At 47.1% G+C, this 21677-nt stretch overlaps 1 protein-coding gene across 10 annotated transcripts in view; it reads left to right on the plus strand.

Annotated features, from left to right (window-relative positions):
* The window catches only part of unc13a (unc-13 homolog A), a 40787-nt gene extending 19250 nt beyond the window's left edge, over positions 1–21537 (plus strand). For 2 of the 10 annotated variants that reach the window (XM_023954105.1, XM_023954111.1), the window contains 21 exons: positions 171–260; positions 447–581; positions 653–786; positions 880–965; positions 1474–1600; positions 1677–1773; positions 2033–2176; positions 2249–2326; positions 2403–2480; positions 3234–3322; positions 3405–3551; positions 7932–8055; positions 9473–9478; positions 12451–12480; positions 13763–13819; positions 13915–13995; positions 17106–17253; positions 17780–17836; positions 19856–19948; positions 20073–20232; positions 20304–21537. In XM_023954105.1, the coding sequence (XP_023809873.1) occupies positions 171–260; positions 447–581; positions 653–786; positions 880–965; positions 1474–1600; positions 1677–1773; positions 2033–2176; positions 2249–2326; positions 2403–2480; positions 3234–3322; positions 3405–3551; positions 7932–8055; positions 9473–9478; positions 12451–12480; positions 13763–13819; positions 13915–13995; positions 17106–17253; positions 17780–17836; positions 19856–19948; positions 20073–20232; positions 20304–20592 (2250 nt within the window). In that variant the 3' untranslated portion in view covers positions 20593–21537. The remainder of the gene's footprint in view (positions 1–170; positions 261–446; positions 582–652; positions 787–879; positions 966–1473; positions 1601–1676; positions 1774–2032; positions 2177–2248; positions 2327–2402; positions 2481–3233; positions 3323–3404; positions 3552–7931; positions 8056–9472; positions 9479–12450; positions 12481–13762; positions 13820–13914; positions 13996–17105; positions 17254–17779; positions 17837–19855; positions 19949–20072; positions 20233–20303) is intronic. The other 8 variants (XM_023954107.1, XM_023954113.1, XM_023954110.1 and 5 more) reach the window with 6 other exon arrangements.
* The last annotated feature ends 140 nt before the right edge of the window (positions 21538–21677 follow it).

The raw sequence follows: 21677 nt of genomic DNA on the forward strand, positions 1-21677 counted from the left end.
CAGTCCTTTAGAGAGAAAACAGTAAAAACCAAGGAGGTGGAGGAGCTCTTCGCAACTCCTCTGGTAGATGTACCTTCAGGAGCGCCGTAAGCTCCCTTTGACCATGCGGGGATTCTGGACAGGTACGATGTTGTGTCTCACTGTCGTTTCTCTCTGTCCTCCACCTGCAGAACAACTTCCCAGCCAGCAGTCCTGAGAGGCTGCAGGACCTCAAGTCCACCGTGGACCTACTCACCAGTATCACTTTCTTCAGAATGAAGGTGCGGTCCGTCTCCAGTTCTGTTAAGGTTCTGCGGTCCTCCTGTGGATTTTCTCGGAGTCTTTTTTAAAATCAGACACACAGACCGTGCATGACATACATAAACTTTGGTCTGAATTTAAGACAAAGATGTTAGTGAAGCTCCAGTCTGTGAGGCAACAAAGTCTAGCAGTTTTGTGTGATTTAGGTCCAAGAGCTCCAGTCTCCACCAAGAGCCAGCCAGGTGGTGAAGGACTGTGTGAAGGCCTGTCTGAACTCCACCTATGAGTACATCTTCAACAACTGCCACGAGCTCTACAGCCGAGAGTACCAGACAGACCCGGTAAGAGCAGCAGATCAAGATCCTGTTGGTTTTTCTGCCTCAGCGCTGTCATTTCTACTCTCTACTTCTAGGCCAAGCAGGGAGCTGTTCCTCCGGAGGAGCAGGGGCCCAGCATCAAGAACCTGGACTTCTGGTCCAAACTCATAACTCTCATTGTTTCCATCATAGAGGAGGACAAGAACTCCTACACGCCCTGTCTAAACCAGTACGTCGGCCGTTTTATTCCTCCTCAAACCTTTTCGGTTCCTCCTGGAAGAACCGAAACGCTCAGATGAACATGTCTTTGTTCTCTTTCAAGGTTTCCTCAGGAGCTCAACGTTGGTAAAATCAGTGCAGAAGTGATGTGGAACCTTTTTGCTCAGGATATGAAATATGCCATGGAGGGTGAGTGTTGGATCCATGGAGGTTCCTGCTGCCCATCAAGCAGAGATTCTCTGTATTTCATCTCGTTCATGTAGTCGAGTTAATTTTGTGAAACTGCAGGAGTTCGAGCCTGAAGACTCTTTAACCCTTTGCACTCCAGGGTCTTTTTTTTCTCTGCAATTTGCTCAAATAATTTGATCTCTAAATTGTTTCTTGTGAGGATGCAAGAAATCCACATTTTATTAAAATCAAAGCTTCTTTTTTTATTTATAGATGTTTGTCATTATTTTACACAAAAATTCCACGACAAACCTGACTGTCAAAAAAAGTCAATTCAGAGGAAAACCTTTAGTCATTTTTTAACTGCTGTTGTAATTGTAAACTACAGATGGTATTGACAAAGAGAACGGTGAATTCAGGGACATCTGAGGGTTCACATCTTTTGTAAATCAGGAATCTAACACATTAGATCCCTGCTCTGCAGATGCAGAGCAAACTTTCTCTGATGTCTGCTTTGCGTGTTCCTCAGAGCATGAAAAAAACCGCCTGTGCAAGAGTGCAGACTACATGAACCTGCACTTCAAGGTGAAGTGGCTCTACAACGAGTACTGCAAAGACCTGCCCTTCTTCAAGAGCCGAGTGCCTGAATATCCGGCGTGAGTCTCCAGAAGAATCGGGACGTGTCCACCAGTCGTTCCTGAACGTTCCCTCACTGACTGCTGCTCTTCACAGGTGGTTCGAACCGTTTGTCATCCAGTGGCTGGACGAGAACGAAGAAGTCTCCAGAGATTTTCTGCATGGCGCTCTGGAAAGAGACAAAAAGGACGGGGTAACCAGCCTCCTCCTCAGTACCTCCCATTCCATCTGCTCTAACCCCCCACCCTCACCACCACACACAGGTTCATTTCCAAAGGAAGTGACTTTTCACTGTCACATTCCTGAATTTTGAGGTCAGAAGAGCTGCTTTCACTTCATTACCCAGACACCCCTGGGGCAGTGATGGTGGGGGCACCCTGTGTCCAGCCCCTCCTCCTTCAGGCCTCGTTCTGTCTTAGTGTGTGATCTTTTCGTCCGTTTCCCGCTCTCAGTTCCAGGTCACGTCAGAGCACGCCCTCTTCTCCTGCTCGGTGGTGGACGTCTTTTCTCAGCTCAACCAGAGCTTTGAGATCATCAGGAAGTTGGAGTGTCCCGATCCACAGATCGTAGGGCACTACATGAAGCGGTTTGCTAAGGTACGGCCCACATCCCAGAACCTTGTGCTTGACTGTTTCTAACAAAGACTTCCGTTATCCTGTCCTCCTTAGACCATCAGCAACGTTCTTCTGTCTTACGCCGACATCATCTCCAAACTGTTTGCTAACTACGTTACCATGGAGAAAGTGGTGAGTTTGTTGGAACAAACCAGGTCATTCTTCAGCAGGGGGGGGTCTAAAAGGATTTCTGTCTTCTTCTTCTCAGCCCTGCATCTTAATTAACAACATACAGCAGCTCAGAGTTCAGCTGGAGAAGATGTTCGAGGCCATGGGGGGGAAAGACGTAAGCCCCTCCTCTTGGTTACTTTGACTGGATTGTGTTTCAGCCGCTCAGCAGAAGAACCCACGGAAGAACCTGTGTTTCCTGATGGAGATCAGTCTGTAGCTCTGAAACACCTGTGATGGTTGAAAAGTGAAACTCAAACTGTTAGAGGGAAAACGAGCAAATCCATCAAATTAAAATGTATGTTTTTATTCCACAGAAGCAAAACAAGGTGGCTCATAACTGAACTGTTTCTCCTTAAACACCTTAGCAGATGAACTGAAAGAGGAAATAACCTACTGCGACTTTTTGAAGGTTTCTGAGGAGCAGTCGCCATGGTGACGGAGAGCTGTAGCTTGGTTGAACGGGCTGAAAAAGGCTTAATAACATCACATGTACGGTCATGGAGGTCTGATGTCTTTGTCTGGACTTTCATGCGTACAGGCTGTGGAAGCAGCCAGTCAGTCCCTGACTGGAGTCTGAGGCTCAGCTGGGTCACGTCTGCACGTGTCTGCATGTCTCTGCATCCTCTGGTCACCTCCAGAAACCCTAAAGAAGCCATGACAGCCTTTTAAGAGGCTCCAGGCTCTGACTCTAAATATTTATGATCTTCTGGTGAAACTATGAAAACAGTTTATACTCCAGACCAGGTCCTCTTGAAAGGCAGAAGCCTCTTAGATGTTTGTTGCAAAGTTTTACCTTTTATTTTCAGGTGGAAGCCCCATTCTGTGCTTTTATTTTGAAGGTGTCTTTGTTTGCGTGTTTCTTATTCAGCTGTGCGTGGACGCCAGTGATATCCTGAAAGATCTGCAGGTCAAGCTGAACAACGTCATGGATGATCTGAGCCGCGTCTTTGCTGTCAGGTACAAACTCACCTTCAGACACGCAGAATTATCTGTGATGACCTCCAGGATCTTCTGAGAAGAATGATTGTTTCCTTCAAAGCTTTCAGCCTCACATTGAAGAGAACGTCAAGCAGATGGGAGACATCCTGGCTCAGGTGAAGGGAGGCTCCAACGTTGGGAACGCCAGCAGTGTGGCTCAAGACGCCGACAACGTCCTGCAGCCCATCATGGAGTTCCTTGACAGCAAGTGAGGAACCTCAGAAACCTACCAACTCACCTTTAAAACCCAAAACCGACCTGCTGCTTTAGAACCCCCTAACCGACCTGCTGCTATAGAACCCAGAACCTGACCAGCTGCTTTAGAACCCCCTAACCGACCTTCTACCTTAGAACCTCATAACCGACCTGCTGCTTTAGAACTCAGAACCCGACCTGCTGCTTTAGAACCCCCTAACCGACCTGCTGCTAAAGAACCCAGAACCTGACCAGCTGCTTTAGAACCCCCTAACCGACCTGCTGCTATAGAACCCAGAACCTGACCAGCTGCTTTAGAACCCCCTAACCGACCTTCTACCTTAGAACCTCCTAACCGACCTGCTGCTTTAGAACTCAGAACCCGACCTGCTGCTTTAGAACCCCCTAACCGACCTGCTGCTAAAGAACCCAGAACCTGACCAGCTGCTTTAGAACCCCCTAACCGACCTGCTGCTATAGAACCCAGAACCTGACCAGCTGCTTTAGAACCCCCTAACCGACCTTCTACCTTATAACCTCCTAACCGACCTACTGCTATCCAACCCAGAACCCTGACCTGCTGCTTTAGAATCAGAATCAGAAATACTTAATTGATAGAATGATGTAAAAAAAACAAGAAAAAGAAAATGTGGGAAATTTGTTTGTCACCATAGCAACTGACAGCAGAGGGAAAAAAAGGCTTAGAATGATGTAAAAAAAACAAGAAAAAGAAAATGTAGCAGAACCCCCTAACTAACCTTCTACCTTAGAACTTCCTAACCGACTTGCTGCTTTAGAACCCAGAACCCTACCTAATGCTTTAGAACTCCCTAACCGACCTGCTGCTTTAGAACCCCCTAACTGACCTTCTACCTTAAAACCTCCTAACCGACCTGCTGCTTTAGAACCTCCTAACCAACCTGCTGCTTTAGAACCCCCTAACTGACCTTCTACCTTATAACCTCCTAACCAACCTGCTGCTTTAGAACCCCCTAACTGACCTCCTACCTTAAAACCTCCTAACCGACCTGCTGCTTTAGAACCTCCTAACCAACCTGCTGCTTTAGAACCCCCTAACTGACCTTCTACCTTAAAACCTCCTAACCAACCTGCTGCTTTAGAACCCCCTAACTGACCTTCTACCTTAAAACCTCCTAACCGACCTGCTGCTTTAGAACCCCCTAACCGACTTTTTACCTTAGAACTTCCTAACCGAATTGTTGCTTTAGAACCCAGAACCCTATTTACTGCTTTAGAAACCCCTTACCGACCTGCTGCTATAGAACCCAGAACCGACCTGCTGCTTTAGAACCTCCTAACCGACCTACTGCTATAGAACCCAGAATCCCGACCTGCTGTTTTAGAACCCCCTTAACTGACCTTCTACCTTAGAACCCCCTAACCGACCTGCTGTTTTAGAACCCCCTAACCGACCTTCTACCTTAGAACCTCCTAACCGACCTGCTGCTATAGAACCCAGAACCTGACCAGCTGCTTTATAACCCCCTAACCGACCTTCTACCTTAGAACCTCCTAACCGACTTGCTGCTTTAGAACTCAGAACCCGACCTGCTGCTTTAGAACCCCCTAACCGACCTGCTGTTTTAGAACCCCCTTAACTGACCTTCTACCTTAGAACCCCCTAAACGACCTGCTGTTTTAGAACCCCCTAACCGACCTTCTACCTTAGAACCTCCTAACCGACCTGCTGCTTTAGAACTCAGAACCCGACCTGCTGCTTTAGAACCCCCTAACCGACCTTCTACCTTAGAACCTCCTAACCGACCTGCTGCTATAGAACCCAGAACCTGACCAGCTGCTTTATAACCCCCTAACCGACCTTCTACCTTAGAACCTCCTAACCGACTTGCTGCTTTAGAACTCAGAACCCGACCTGCTGCTTTAGAACCCCCTAACCGACCTGCTGTTTTAGAACCCCCTTAACTGACCTTCTACCTTAGAACCCCCTAAACGACCTGCTGTTTTAGAACCCCCTAACCGACCTTCTACCTTAGAACCTCCTAACCGACCTGCTGCTTTAGAACTCAGAACCCAAACTGCTGCTTTAGAACCCCCTAACTGACCTTCTACCTTAAAACCTCCTAATCAACCTGCTGCTTTAGAACCCCCTAACTGACCTTCTACCTTAAAACCTCCTAACCGACCTGCTGCTTTAGAACCCCCTAACCGACTTTTTACCTTAGAACTTCCTAACCGAATTGTTGCTTTAGAACCCAGAACCCTACCTACTGCTTTAGAAACCCCTAACCGACCTGCTGCTATAGAACCCAGAACCGACCTGCTGCTTTAGAACCTCCTAACCGACCTACTGCTATAGAACCCAGAACCCCGACCTGCTGCTTTAGAACCCCCTAACCGACCTGCTGTTTTAGAACCCCCTTAACTGACCTTCTACCTTAGAACCCCCTAACCAACCTGCTGTTTTAGAACCCCCTAACCGACCTTCTACCTTAGAACCTCCTAACCGACCTGCTGCTATAGAACCCAGAACCTGACCAGCTGCTTTATAACCCCCTAACCGACCTTCTACCTTAGAACCTCCTAACCGACCTGCTGCTTTAGAACTCAGAACCCGACCTGCTGCTTTAGAACCCCCTAACCGACCTGCTGTTTTAGAACCCCCTAACCGACCTTCTACCTTAGAACCTCCTAACCGACCTGCTGCTATAGAACCCAGAACCTGACCAGCTGCTTTATAACCCCCTAACCGACCTTCTACCTTAGAACCTCCTAACCGACCTGCTGCTTTAGAACTCAGAACCCGACCTGCTGCTTTAGGACCCCCTAACCGACCTGCTGCTATAGAACCCAGAACCTGACCAGCTGCTTTATAACCCCCTGACCGACCTTCTACCTTAGAACCCCCTAACCGACCTTCTACCTTAGAACCTCCTAACCGACCTGCTGCTTTAGAACCCCCTAACCGACCTGCTGCTAAAGAACCCAGAACCTGACCAGCTGCTTTAGAACCCCCTAACCGACCTTCTACCTTAGAACCTCCTAACCGACCTGCTGCTTTAGAACTCAGAACCCAACCTGCTGCTTTAAAACCTCCTAACCGACCTGCTGCTATAGAACCCAGAACCTGACCAGCTGCTTTATAACCCCCTAACCGACCTTCTACCTTAGAACCTCCTAACCGACCTGCTGCTTTAGAACTCAGAACCCGACCTGCTGCTTTAAAACCCCCTAACCGACCTGCTGCTAAAGAACCCAGAACCTGACCAGCTGCTTTAGAACCCCCTAACCGACCTTCTACCTTAGAACCTCCTAACCGTCCTGCTGCTTTAGAACTCAGAACCCAACCTGCTGCTTTAGAACCTCCTAACTGACCCTCTACCTTAAAACCTCCTAACCGACCTGCTGCTTTAGAATCCCCTAACTGACCTGCTGCTATAGAACCCAGAACCCTGACCTGCTGCCTTAGAACCCAGAACCCAACCTGCTGCTTTAGAACCTCCTAACCGACCTGCTGCTTTAGAACCCAGAACCCTGACCTGCTGCTTTAGAACCCCCTAACCGTCCTGCTGCTTTAGAACACAGAACCCTGACCTGCTCCCTTAGAACCCAGAACCCAACCTGCTGCTTTAGAACCCCCTAACCGACGTTCTACCTTAGAACCTCCTAACCGACTTGCTGCTTTAGAACCCAGAACCCGACCTGCTGCTTTAGAACCCCATAACCGACGTTCTACCTTAGAACCTCCTAACCGACTTGCTGCTTTAGAACCCAGAACCCGACCTGCTGCTTTAGAACCCCATAACCCAGCGGTCCCCAACCCCTGGGCCGCGGACAAGTACCGGTCCGTGGGTCATTTGGTACCAGGCTGCACAGAAAGAATAAATAACTTGCATTACTTCCGCTTTATTAATTTCGGAATCTGAAAGATGTTTCATCTTGAAAAATTGCCCAATTCTCTGTTACTTCCATCTATGTCACTCTAGACGCAGGCCAACACTCTTCTTGGTCATGTGATAGGTTACCGCTAAAATAAAACCCAGGAGCTAGCAAAATGAATAAAAAACAAACGACTTTGCAAAGCTTCTTTGCCAAAGGGAAACACTTCCAAAAAACAAAGTTACATTTAATAGAATAGATATTTTTTGCACCATGAGTGTGGGAAGGAGAGAGGATGATGACACCTGTCCCATGTACTTTGTCAAGCGTGTCAAAACAAAAACTCAGGCTTCATCTTGCCATAACTTTGTCATAAGGTTTATCATGGCGTAGCAACAATAATCATCTGTCTACAAATTTCAAGACCGGTTCGTGGAACCTTTGTGTGACGTCATAACGGTCTGTGGCCTTAAAAAACGTTGGGGACCACTGCTGCTGTAGAACCCCCTAACCGACCCGTTGTGCTTCCCTCCAGCCTGACTCTCTTTGCTAAGATCTGTGAGAAGACCGTGCTGAAGCGGGTGCTGAAGGAGCTGTGGAAGCTGGTGATGAACACCATGGAGAAAACCATAGTTCTGCCACCGCTCACGGACCAAACGGTGAGATCAGCTGTCGGATCCGAGCATGAACATCTGCGCAGCACAGATTATTACAGGTCTGGAGGGCAGCTGATCACGTTGATACTCCCACACATGGACCCACGTCTCCAGGTTTTTGTAAACCACATTCAGGGCTGGAGGAACGAGGAGACACATTAGGGGACAGCAGAAAATGTGAGCATGTGCAGAAACATGCGAGGCGACAGAAAAAGGTGGATGACTTGAAAAGAGACGTTTTTGTCTGAACCCAGAAGATGCTTCACACTTACATGCCACCCTCTTCTCACTACCCCATAAACTCAGCATTGCCCCCAGTGCCTTTTTTATCTTAGCAACCAACAGCAAACCCTAAAGCAGGGCTGGACCATACCATCTGAACATCTGCTCATGGCTGCTCTCCAGCATGCTTGAAGTTAAAAAACGGATCCGGCCTGATTCTGAAAAGACGCATTTTGGAGACCAGCCCTGTTTCTGTTTCGTTTTAATATCTATGTTATTTATGTTGGATTATTATCTAAAGAGCCTCATATCAGTGATCATAAAGGAGCCATGCAGACAGCATGAAACGATGATATTTATTCTGAAAGGTCAAGTACGGAAAAACAAAGTTTGTGTGTCGGGGCCCTAAATAACACAAAAACGTTTCTGAAATCTTTTTGCCCTAAAATTGCAGATCAAGAAACAAACCAATTTTAACTTCACATTAAAAATATTTTAAATGTGTCCATTTTTGGTCAGTTTTATTAAACGTTTCTGCATTTCAGGCGTCCAACTCTCTACTAAAAAACATTGGACAGGAACTTTAGAAGCCAAAAATAAAACATTTTATTAAAATTTTGTGCAGAATTTTCATCCAAACCATCATTTTTCTGCCACCAACTCTCACATGCAAACATAATTTCACCAAATTTATAAAAAAAATCCATGAATAGGACTCATGACGTATCTGAACCTTCATGTGACATAGAGGAGGAATGTGTAGATCTGTTTTCAGGAAATAGACAGCACCAAAAAGAAAGCAGAGGCGACCAAATGATGCCGATATTAATAATGACCCTTAAAGATGACTCTCCTCGTGAAGGAGCAGCTCTGGGGGGGGGCACAGAGCTGCCTCCCCTCTGGTTGATGTCACCGGATCTTGAGAAGGTCCGTTCGGTCCCAGAAGCAGTAGAACTGACTTTTGTTTGAAAGGTGGTGAACGCTCTGAAATGCAGAAATCTGAAATGGATGCCGCTTTCCGATGGGACGCAGGCAAGCAGGGGGCTTCCTGCTGGGGTCTCCACCTGCTCTCTGCTCAGAGCTTCACCCAAACGTTTCTTTTTGACTGATGTGCGGCTCTTTGCAGCTTGACTGACCCTTCTCTCTGGTTGTTGTTGTGATTATGGTTACATCCTGCTCCCACCGCTCTCCTTCACAGATGATTGTAAGTACAGCTCTCCTGCGTGTCTGTCTGTCTGTCCGTCATGGTGGTTGACCTTCTGCTTCCTGTGGCTGCTCCTCTTCTGTTCCCACATCACACGCCCCCCCCCAAAGCCTCATCTCTCTGGTCCATCTCTAGTTTGAGAGGAGAGAAGCATGGTGCATTCCTAACTCGCTCTGATCAGACAGGCCACACCTCCCGAACAGTCTCCACCAATCCGTGCCCCTCTTCTGTTGCCTCTTCCTCCTCTGACAGGAAGAGCTGCTTCCTTTGCGCCTGGTCTTGCCTTGTTTCTTCTCATACATTGTCTCCTGTCCCGGGACTCTGATGGGATGACTTTGACCTCTTGATATCTTCTGACCCCTTCTAGCCCCTCTCTTTTGATCCCCCCCCCCCCCCCCCCCCCCCAGATTCCCACACCTCTTCCACCTGTTTGAATCTGTCTTGCCGCCCCCACCCGTTAGTGTGGGTTTGTTGCTTGCGTCTGAACTCTTGGTGCTCTCTGGGTTTCATGTGTGTCTATGCAGACCTGTCCTGTTGGTCTGTCTGGTTTAATGTTCTGTCACTGACGATAATGATGATGATGATGATGATGATGATGATGATGATGATGATGATGATGATGATGATGATGGAATATAAACTTCTGCTCTGATGATCCACCAACCAAAGGTCTGCAGCGTCTATGAGCGGAGATCCAGCTCTTCATCTGTGCCATAAAAGTCTCCTTCATGTCTTAAAGACGCGTCCACAGTGAGACTTTGGCTGCCAGAAAAAAAAGTTCCTGGTTAGCCTTTAGTTCCCCGTTTTTTTTTGTCATTGAGGTTCTCAATGGCACTTGTGTTCCAGTGAGAGCTTCGGGTTTTGTCCGACTCCACTTTTGCTGTGAGTGGGGAGAGAAAGTCATTCTCATTCGATTCTGTTTGCGTGATGCTCCGCCCACACTGAGGTGGGGCCTCTTGCTTTGTGTGGTCCATCTCTTGCTGGCGTACAGGTCAGAGCTGGGACCTAAAGGAGAGGTAGGCAGGCATTTGTTAACTAACTTGTCGACTCTGAGTTGTTCAGCACGTTTGGGTGAAACGTCACAAACCAGAGCAACCCCAGATTATAATACTTCCCCCACCGGGGGAGGCAGACAGGAAGGCTCGCTTTACCAACCAGATCCTACTCTCTCTCTGTAACCAAAAGATCTTTTTCAATCACACACACAGACTTGATCTTTTCTGTTTCCAAGCAGACTGCTGCAAATGTGATTTTTTTTAGCACAAATGAGACGTAGTGTAGAACCAGCAACACTTTTTGAGCGCTAGCTCTGTGTGGCTGCATGATAGGTGTCATGGTTTGAAGGTGGGAGGAGTCATTCATAACCAGACAGAAATTAACATCTTAAATATTGTTTAAATGATGCATAAAGTGAAAAAGCTCATTTACATCCAATTTATTCAGATATGTTGATTATTTGATGCTCAATGGGAATGATGGGAAGTTATAATAATGGGAAATGACCGTTAGAAACTTGGAGAACTGTTGGTTCAGCTTCTCTGTCTGTAAAGTAAATTAATGGAGCTCCGGTTTTACATCGCCAAACGCTGCCAAACGCTGGGGGTCCTAACAACTGCCAACAGGTTCTGCATCATGTCATTTGCTGCTCAGTTAATTATAGATACAGTGGGTTTGGTGTTCTTGTGACCCAGCCCAGCATTCTTCCTTCTCCAAACACGGCGAGTGGCGTCCATACCAAAGATTTCTATTTTAGTTTTATCTGACCTTATGACCTTCTCCTAATTCTCCTAAATTTGTCCGAGATCTTCTTCCATTTTCTAATAATCTCGCCAACAGTTGATCTCTTGTCTCCAAACTGTTAGTTTATTGTAGACTGGTTTTATCCCCACGTTGGCTCAGGTCTACTTTCTTGTCCCTGGGGTCCTTCGACAGCTCTTTGGTCTGGGTGTCTTAATATAGATAACCAGTCTAAACAGGTGACATTCATACAGGTGGAGGAGAGAAGAGCTCCTTAAAAGAAGAAGAAACAGGAATGTGAGGAACAGAATTCTTGTTTTTGGAAATAAATCCTCGTTTTCTGCTCCATTAAACAAATACAGTCTTGTCTCCCACAGTCAAAGGGGTTCTATGGTGAACATTAGAGACCAAACTCTGATTTCTCATTCAAAGAACTTTGTAAATGACGACTAAGATCTTCTGTCTCCAGATGAGAAACATTTCTTTCTCAAAGCAGAAAGGATTCCAGTCCATGCAAAGTTTGGCCAACAGGATCAAACAGTTTTCCAATAAGAGAGATTTCAGTAAAATGATTCCGGTGAATTTGTGATGGATGTGCAGAAACCCATAGGTCTGTAATCTCTGGTTCGGTTCTGGACTGATGACGTTGTTTCATAATCTCAGAGCAAAGATGGATAAACCCCAGAGTTTGGAGACACTGATGGAGACCAAAGTCTGGTTTCAGGTGGAGAAAATTAGGGGGGGTGATTGGCTCAAATGCAAAGACGGGCAGTTAAGCAATTAGTCCAGAGTGAAGGTTTGATGATCTGTGGCGTCCAGAGAGACAGAACCCAGAGGTCCTGCAGGTCAGGTAGATCTTCCTCACTGAAAGCTTGAGTAGAAGTGGACTTCATCCTTGGGCAGTCTCGTTCTATGTAGTTCAGGTAACTTTAGCTAGAAAGTTGATGAAACTCTGGATCTGTTGTTGAACGGATGTTTGATTTTCGGATGCAAACGGATCTGAGGACATTAAAGATCAGCATGTCACCTCCTCTTCCCGCCGCCATTATTGTAGTTTACAGCAGTTTATGATGTCATTCATAGACCAGAGGAAACAGGTTGTAATGGACAGAAAAGTCATGAAAACGTCTCTTCCAGGTTCAATCTTTAAGTTCAAACTTTTTTTCTTGTGAACATACTTGAAATGACGTGGACCAGCAGGACGCTCTCATATTAACCACATGCTTTCTTTTCAGGGGAGGCTGAAGAGTGCTTCTCACAGTGATGTAAGGACTAAATGTGTCTCGTCTTCCTCCTGTCCCTCCTCTGTGTCCTCGTCTGTCATCAGACTCAACAGTGTTCCTGTGTGTGTCAGCGTCTGTAAATGTAGCTGCTTCAGAAAGTGTTTTCAGGCTAAGCAGCGTCTAAACACACAGCGCTGAACCAGAAAGGACTGAAGAAAGAAACACGATCAAATATCAGAAAACCTGCTTCATTAGGAGACAATTGAAAGAATTCAGGTAGAAATGTAGAAACTAGGAATCATCAAAGTGCAACAAAACACAAAAGACAGGAAGGGTTCATGACTCCCACATGACGGAAACACCGGGTTTTATCATTATATTATTATTGTTATTATTATTATTGCTGAGATAAAACCATTTTTGAGAAAACTAGTTTAAGTTTGTTTACATATGAGAGTGTGTGCGTCTGTGTTTGTGCATGCATTTGTGTTTGTATGTACTTGTTTGTGCATGTGTGGGTAAATGTGCGCTTGTCTGCATGTATGTGTGTGCAGAAGTGGATGTGTGTGTACAAGTGTGTGCTTGTATGAATATGTGTAAGTGTGCTTGTGTGTGTGCAGCATGTGTTGATACATGAGTGTGTTGCATGCATTGTTTGCGTGAAATTAATGTGTGTTTTAGTAAGTGGATGCTTGTTTAGTGTGTGGATACATGTTTTTGTGTCTGTGTGGGTGAATGTGTATGTGCTGGTGATGGTGTGTAGGTGTACATGGGTCCATTATTTGTATGTGTGTCTGTTCACATGTCTGCGAGCCTGTATGTGAGTTGTTGTGTATGTATGTGTGTCTTTGTGTTTGCCTGTGCGCATGCATGTACTGTATGTTTGTGTTTCCGTTTATGTGTGTGATTGTGTTATGTGTAATTTGTTTGTGGTTGATTGTGTGCTTTTTTTGTTTGTGTGTGATTGTGTGTTTGTGGTTGTGTGTGATTGTGTGTGTGTCTATGTGATTGTGTGTACGTGTAATTGAGTGTGTGGGATTGTGTGTTTTTGTTTGTTTGTGAGTGATTGTGTGTGTGTTTGTGAGTGATTGTGTGTGATTGTGGGTGTGTGTGTGTCTATGTGATTGTGTGTAGGTGGGACTGGGTATGATTCACAGACATATCTTAGCAGCTAAAATCCAGAAGCTGCCGTTTGGTCTGAACTTTCTTCAGTTTTACGGTTGGAAATTTAGGTTTGTGTCAGAAATTGTGATTTGTGTGACTCCTTTTGTCGTCTGCTAGTTTTACTCCTTTCTTTCTCTTTATCTCTTTTCTTCTCTTTCAGGGAACACAGCTCATCTTTAATGCTGCCAAGGAGCTGGGACAGCTGTCCAAGCTGAAGGTAGTCTATGTTTCTGGATGGCAATGGTTCCTCTGGAAACTGCAGTTTACTTTGCTGACAAAATTTTCCATATTTTGTCTTGCTTTGATCTTTAGGAGCACATGGTTCGTGAGGAGGCCAAGGCACTCACACCCAAGCAGTGTGCTGTGATTGAACTGGCTCTGGACACCATCAAGGTACGAGATTATTAATTCCAAATCAGGAAAACTAAAAAAAAGAAACAAACCTAGTGCAGAAACGCAGGGGATGCAGCTGAAATGTTTCTGCAGCAGCAGGAGATGCAGCTGAAATGTTTCTGCAGCAGTTGAAGATGCAGCTGAAATATTTCTGCAGCAGCAGGAGACCCAGCTGAAATGTTTATGCAGCAGCAGGAGACGCAGCTGAAATGTTTCTGCAGCAGGAGGAGACGTAGCTGAAATTTTTCTGCAGTAGCAGGAGATGCAGCTGAAATGTTTCTGCAGCAGCAGGAGACGCAGCTGAAATGTTTCTGCAGCAGCAAGAGACGCAGCTGAAATGTTTCTGCAGCAGCAGGAGATGCAGCTGAAATGTTTCTGCAGCAGTTGAAGATGCAGCTCAAATGTTTCTGCAGCAGTTGAAGATGCAGCTCAAATGTTTCTGCAGCAGTTGAAGATGCAGCTGAAATATTTCTGCAGCAGCAGGAGACCCAGCTGAAATGTTTCTGCAGCAGCAGGAGATGCAGCTGAAATGTTTCTGCAGCAGCAGGAGACGCAGCTGAAATGTTTCTGCAGCAGCAGGAGACGTAGCTGAAATTTTTCTGCAGTAGCAGGAGATGCAGCTGAAATGTTTCTGCAGCAGCAGCAGATGCAGCTGAAATGTTTCTGCAGCAGCTGGAGACGCAGCTGAAATGTTTCTGCAGCAGCAAGAGACGTAGCTGAAATTTTTCTGCAGTAGCAGGAGATGCAGCTGAAATGTTTCTGCAGCAGCAGCAGATGCAGCTGAAATGTTTCTGCAGCAGCTGGAGACGCAGCTGAAATGTTTCTGCAGCAGCAAGAGACGTAGCTGAAATGTTTCTGCAGTAGCAGGAGATGCAGCTGAAATGTTTCTGCAGCAGCAGGAGACATAGCTGAAATGTTTCTGCAGCAGCAGGAGATGCAGCTGAAATGTTTTCTGCAGCAGCAGGAGACGCAGCTGAAATGTTTCTGCAGCAGCAGGAGACGCAGCTGAAATGTTTCTGCAGCAGCAGGAGACGCAGCTGAAATGTTTTTGCAGCAGCAGGAGATGTAGCTGAAATGTTTCTGCAGCAGCAGGAGACGCAGCTGAAATGTTTCTGCAGCAGCAGCAGACGCAGCTGAAATGTTTCTGCAGCAGCAGGAGATGCAGCCGAAATGTTTCTGCAGCAGGAGGAGACGCAGCTGAAATGTTACTGCAGCAGCAGGAGACGCAGCTGAAATGTTTCTGCAGCAGCAGGAGACGCAGCTGAAATGTTTTTGCAGCAGCAGGAGATGCAGCTGAAATGTTTCTGCAGCAGCAGGAGATGCAGCTGAAGTGTTTCTGCAGCAGCAGGAGACGCAGCTGAAATGTTTCTGCAGCAGCAGGAGATGCAGCTGAAATGTTTCTGCAGCAGCAGGAGATGCAGCTGAAATGTTTCTGCAGCAGCAGGAGACCCAGCTGAAATGTTTATGCAGCAGCAGGAGACGCAGCTGAAATGTTTCTGCAGCAGCAGGAGATGCAGCTGAAGTGTTTCTGCAGCAGCAGGAGACGTAGCTGAAGTGTTTCTGCAGCAGCAGGAGATGCAGCTGAAATGTTTCTGCAGCAGCAGGAGACGTAGCTGAAGTGTTTCTGCAGCAGCAGGAGATGCAGCTGAAATGTTTCTGCAGCAGCAGCAGACGCAGCTGAAATGTTTCTGCAGCAGCAGGAAATGCAGCTGAAATGTTTCTGCAGCAGCAGGAGATGCAGCTGAAATGTTTCTGCAGCAGCAGGAGACGCAGCTGAAATGTTTCTGCAGCAGCAGGAGATGCAGCTGAAATGTTTCTGCAGCAGCAGGAGATGTAGCTGAAATGTTTCTGCAGCAGCAGGAGACCCAGCTGAAATGTTTCTGCAGCAGCAGGAGATGCAGCTGAAATGTTTCTGCAGCAGCAGGAGACGCAGCTGAAATGTTTCTGCAGCAGCAGGAGACGCAGCTGAAATGTTTTTGCAGCAGCAGGAGATGCAGCTGAAATGTTTCTGCAGCAGCAGGAGATGCAGCTGAAGTGTTTCTGCAGCAGCAGGAGACGCAGCTGAAATGTTTCTGCAGCAGCAGGAGATGCAGCTGAAATGTTTCTGCAGCAGCAGGAGATGCAGCTGAAATGTTTCTGCAGCAGCAGGAGATGTAGCTGAAATGTTTCTGCAGCAGCAGGAGACGCAGCTGAAATGTTTCTGCAGCAGCAGGAGATGCAGCTGAAGTGTTTCTGCAGCAGCAGGAGACGTAGCTGAAGTGTTTCTGCAGCAGCAGGAGATGCAGCTGAAATGTTTCTGCAGCAGCAGGAGACGTAGCTGAAGTGTTTCTGCAGCAGCAGGAGATGCAGCTGAAATGTTTCTGCAGCAGCAGCAGACGCAGCTGAAATGTTTCTGCAGCAGCAGGAGATGCAGCTGAAATGTTTCTGCAGCAGCAGGAGACGCAGCTGAAATGTTTCTGCAGCAGCAGGAGATGCAGCTGAAATGTTTCTGCAGCAGCAGGAGATGTAGCTGAAATGTTTCTGCAGCAGCAGGAGATGTAGCTGAAATGTTTCTGCAGCAGCAGGAGATGCAGCTGAAATGTTTCATGTCAGGATGTTTGGTTTAGGAAGATGGAAAGAAAAGAAATCTGTCAAAAGTGTTATCTTATTTTAAAAAGTGTGAGGGTTCTTCTTCTCGTTCCAGATACGAACATTTGGAAATTCTGTTTGTGAGGCAGACAGAGATGTTTTTTTATCAAAACAAGCCTCAGATTTCAGATTTTTATTCTTGACCTGCAGCTTCTTTGATACACTTTCAGTTTTTGTTAAAAATGTACATTTTCTATCTTTATTGAGTTTATTCATCTCAACAGATGTGAAATGTTTCCTGTTTAAAATAGCTTAAATACACCATTGTGAGTTTTTTATGTTAGCTGTTAGAATTTTCCTTTTTTTTTCGTTTATTTCTGAGTAACAACAGAATTTCTTTGGATTCGTGCCACAGTATTGACTAATCAAAGGTCTGAGGTGAGGATAACTGCACTTTTTAGAGCAGAAACTCTTGGAAAAAGAGTGATAAATGATGAAAGTGCAGATCATTCTGGAAGACGTTTCTGTTTTTCCTCCTTTAGCAATACTTCCATGCTGGTGGTGTGGGTCTGAAGAAGACCTTCCTGGAGAAGAGTCCTGACCTCCTGTCCCTCCATTACGCGCTGTCACTGTACACGCAGGCCACCGACAAACTCGTCAAGACTTTTGTCCAATCCCAGAATGCACAGGGTAAGATCTGCGCTTTCGTTGACGTGTTTTTCAGCAGGTTTTCAAGAGTCTTCCTTTGTTTGCTGCAACTCTACTTTTTTCTTCTGCTTTTCTGAATTGTAAAGACAAACTCTCAATCTGAGCATAGCTTTCTGGAAGCTCAGAGGTTTATTTACCTGATATCTACCTGCTGACAGGTAATCCTGATAGGGATTTTCAGGAAAACACTTTTCATTTCTTCTGGTCTTTATTCTGGGGCTCAGCCCCCCCCCCCCCCCCCCCCCCTCCGCCGACGACACACCTCCTCTGAGCACTGCTGGGGGGGCAGATGCCATTTTCAGTGGATGAGGTTTTAAATTTTAATCAGGTAAAATGTCAGGCGCTGCCGAAGCTCAGATGAGAGCGTTTCACTGAGGATCTGCGGCGTTTCTGCAGTAAATCGTTAGAATGAGGGCATATTTCCGTCAGTTTGTACGTGTTGGTGTCTGTTTGACGTGTCTCTCCTCTCTCTGTCTGCTCCCTCCTCCTGTGCCCGTCTGCGGGCCAGTGTTCGGCGGGAAGGGGGTGAGGTTCACCACTAGTGAGGATGTTTACCCAGAAAAGGGTATGTCGCCTGCAGGCTCAGGGCCTGAGTCATCCAGGACTAACCTAAAGACTCCAAACCAAAGCCCCGACACCCCCTCCACCCTCCACCCCTCTGCCCTCCATATGCATCCTGACCCCCCCCCCCCTCCCGCCTGCTCCATCCCAAAAGCAAGTGCAGCTGCGCCGCACAGACACGCCCACAACAGAGAGAGAAAGAGTTCTGCATTCATGCATGAAATGCGCGTCTGTCTGTGCAGAGCTGCAGTGAATACATACTCCGCTGCCAGTATGTATGAGCAGAACCAGCATGACGTCACACACGACCCGTGGAAATGCATCAAGCAGGGGCGGAAGTCCGATGCTGCATGTGTGTGTGTGTGTGTGTGTGCGCACGTGAGTGCACGTGCATAGATGTATGAATGAGGAGGCCCACACAGCACCACCCTCCCCACCCACAGTTGGAGGAAGTGCTGTCCTTCAGCGATGAAAGAACCGAAGAGGAGCATTTTTCATCCAGGAGGAGCACAATCCTCCCCGAAGCACTGAAGAAGGAGGAGCTAAAAGGAGCCAATCAAAGAGGATCGTTCTGTTCAAAATTATTATTTTATTTTGTTTTTGCGGATGCTACGTAAAAAAAAAAAACAACAACAAAAAATAGTCAAATTTACTTTAAAAGTCGAAAGGAAAATAGTTCTTGGGCTCTCCAGGGTTGAACAGATTTCATAAAACAGAACTTTCGGAAACTCAAAGTAAAACATTCATCCTATGGACCCTGCAGCTGCTTTAGTCTGAAATAACTTCAGTAACAAAAAGTTTGAAAGAGGTGCCATCTGTTCTCTGATAAAAACCATTTGATGTTTTTTTAATTTTTTATTTGTTACAAAATGTCTAAAAAAAAAAAACAAATCTGATTCTTTTCACGTCTTAGAAGAAAACTATGAAAACAGAAGCAAAAGTTGATTCCGGTTTGGAAGATACCACATCTGGAGGTCAAAGAAGGAGCTGCAGAAACGCTTCAGAAGATGAAGATGAGGATGCAGAAGATGTTCAGTAAAGGACGCTGCTGTTCAAACAACTCCAACACTTTTTCCAGATTTGCTCTGAGCATCAAAAGTCACACATTTTTTTCAATCACCTACATTTTGTTACCTAAGCTTCAGGATTTTACAGGAAGACGTTTATTTTTCTTCTCAAAGCTTTTATTTTTGCACGTTCCTTGATGTCAACATTTCCCGTCTCTTCAGCTCACGCTGTCGAGTTTTTTAGAGATCCTTTCTGGCTTTCCTTTTTCCTCGGCTTCATTTCCCTCTCATCTTCTGTGGACGTCCTGCACAGAGCAGCAGGAGCAGATGGAGCGCTGCTGCTCTCTTTGGTCCTGCTGGCAAGCGGAACCGATCCGCCCGTAATGTTCCTCTGAGAGACGGCGCCGCTGCTGCATGCCAGGAACACTCAGCCTTCTGACTCCCACACTCTCCTCAGTGGGCGGGAATCTGGTTCGGCACCGCAGATCCTCTGCTGGTGGACTGAAGACGCATCAAAGGCAACAACAACTCCCATCTGCCACTGCGTCGTCAAGGACCTTTATTCACACCCATCAAGTGACGGACCCGTCCATCACTACAGCCTCGGTGGACCTGCAGATCTCCACCTTCTTCCAGTGCTGCAGATGAAAGATGAAGGCTCTGCTCTTCATCCCACTATTCTGGATGAAAGCAGACCGGATTCCATCTTCCTGTCTGCCCCCCCTCCCAGTGCGTGGGCTGTGCTGGATTGAAAGCCTCGCCTCCCAGCGGCTGCAGCTGGAAGTGCTGTGGAGACTTCATCCCAAACCCTCTGCTGCCGCTCTCGCCCACTCGTAGCAGCTGTGTGGTGCAGACAGCCTGTTCCTCCATGATGGAGGCAGGAGAAAAGGCCAAATCCTTCCAACGCTCCTTTGGGAGATTGGGACAGATTTTGTCTTAATCTGTGTGAGATTAGAATCCCAGAGTGCAGTTTGGTTTGCAGAGAGCAGTGTTTCACCTCCTGTCTGTCCTGTCAGGTTCTGGGGTGGATGACGCCGTAGGGGAGGTGTCCATCCACGTGGAGATCTTCACCCATCCAAACACCGGCGAGCACAAAGTCACGGTCAAAGGTAAGGAGGGGTTTACAAACCAGACGCTGCTCATCAAACCATTGTTGGTACGAGCGCCGTTCTCACCGTTCTGCTCTCCCTTGACCAACCTCCTCTTCCTCCCGTTCCTCCTCTTCCTCCTTAGTGGTGGCTGCCAATGACCTGAGGTGGCAGACGCAGGGGATCTTCAGGCCCTTCGTGGAGATCTACATCATCGGCCCACATCTGAGCGACAAGAAGAGAAAGTACGCCACCAAGTCCAAGAACAACAGCTGGGCCCCCAAATACAACGAAACCTTCACCTTGTAAGTATCTGGAAGTCATGATGGACGAGCGAAGACGACGCTCCATTCACGCCGTTTCCTGCGCTCTGCAGCACCCTGAGCAACGAGGTGGGTCCCGAGTGCTACGAGCTGCAGGTATGCGTGAAGGACTACTGCTTTGCTCGAGAAGACCGCACCGTGGGGATGGCCGTCCTGCAGCTGAAGGACATGGCGTCCAAAGGAAGCGTGGCCTGCTGGCTGCCGCTGGGGAAGCGCATCAACATGGACGAGACGGGCCTCACCGTGCTGCGCATCCTCTCCCAGCGCAACAACGACGACGTGGCCAAGGAGTTTGTCAAACTCAAGTCCGACCAGCGCTCCGCAGAGGAGGGGCGCAGTTAGGACGCCGTTCACAGGTGGGGGGGGTATCCAAGCCGGAGCCTTCCAGAGTCCCCAAGTGACCCGGAGTCAAAGCACAGATAAGAAAACCGTCACACCTGGGGATGTAGAGACCCGTCTGTCAGAGGAGGGCAGACAGAACCACGCCCTCTACCAAGAGACCCCGCCCGTCCTTATTGAGACTGATGTCAGGAAAAATCCTCCTCTGGGTTTACATTTCAAACTCTTCTCACACACACCCAAAACCCTACACACACACCCCTCTTCAGAGTAGTTGTAGAATTGTTGTACTGCCTGTACTGTTTGGGCTTGTTTTTCACCCCTCCTGCACTTCCTCTCTTCTCTAGTTTTGGGAAGAGAAGGAACCACAAGTGCCGGCAAACAATCCCTGAGAAACGCCACGGGCAAACCCAAGCACAACCAGGTCCGGGAGTCCGGGTGACCCGGAAACAGCAGGAATGGCTGCACAGCCCGAAACATTACAGAAGTCTTACAGAAAACGCAGGAAACAAATCAGTGGAGTTAAAGTTGTTTTAATTCAGGTCTTCTAGAGTATATTTCTATCTGAGTCATTTATAGATAAATATATAGATACATATGTACACATCCATACAGGCAGGAGAAGACAGTCTGATGGAGATGAGATACTTGAAGGACTGTCTTTGTGTCCGTTTACCCTGAAACAGAGCACACTGCCCAACACCCTCAATGCCTTCTGCCCTGCTGACCCCAGTCTGTGTGTGTGTGTGCAGAGAATTGTGTAAGCAAAGGTGTGTGTGTGCGTATGAATGTGGACGTGTGTGCAGAGAATTGTGTAAGTACAGACGTATGTGTCCACATGTACGTAGATGTGTGTGTGTGCACATGTAACCCTTGTGCTATCCTAGGCACTTTAACATTGGGAGTTGGGTCATCTAGACCCACTAGACAGTGCTCTGAACCTTTTTTCTTCAATGATTTGTGATCTTCACTGGTGTCCATGGATTACATGAAATCTTTCCACCTTTATCCACCTTTGTCATGGTATGGAGAACACGTCAATGTAAGGGTGGGGTCATCTAAGATAGCACAAGGGTTAAGTAGCTACT

The sequence above is a fragment of the Oryzias latipes genome, chromosome 4 (assembly GCF_002234675.1).
Source record: "Oryzias latipes chromosome 4, ASM223467v1".
Lineage (NCBI taxonomy): Eukaryota > Metazoa > Chordata > Actinopteri > Beloniformes > Adrianichthyidae > Oryzias > Oryzias latipes.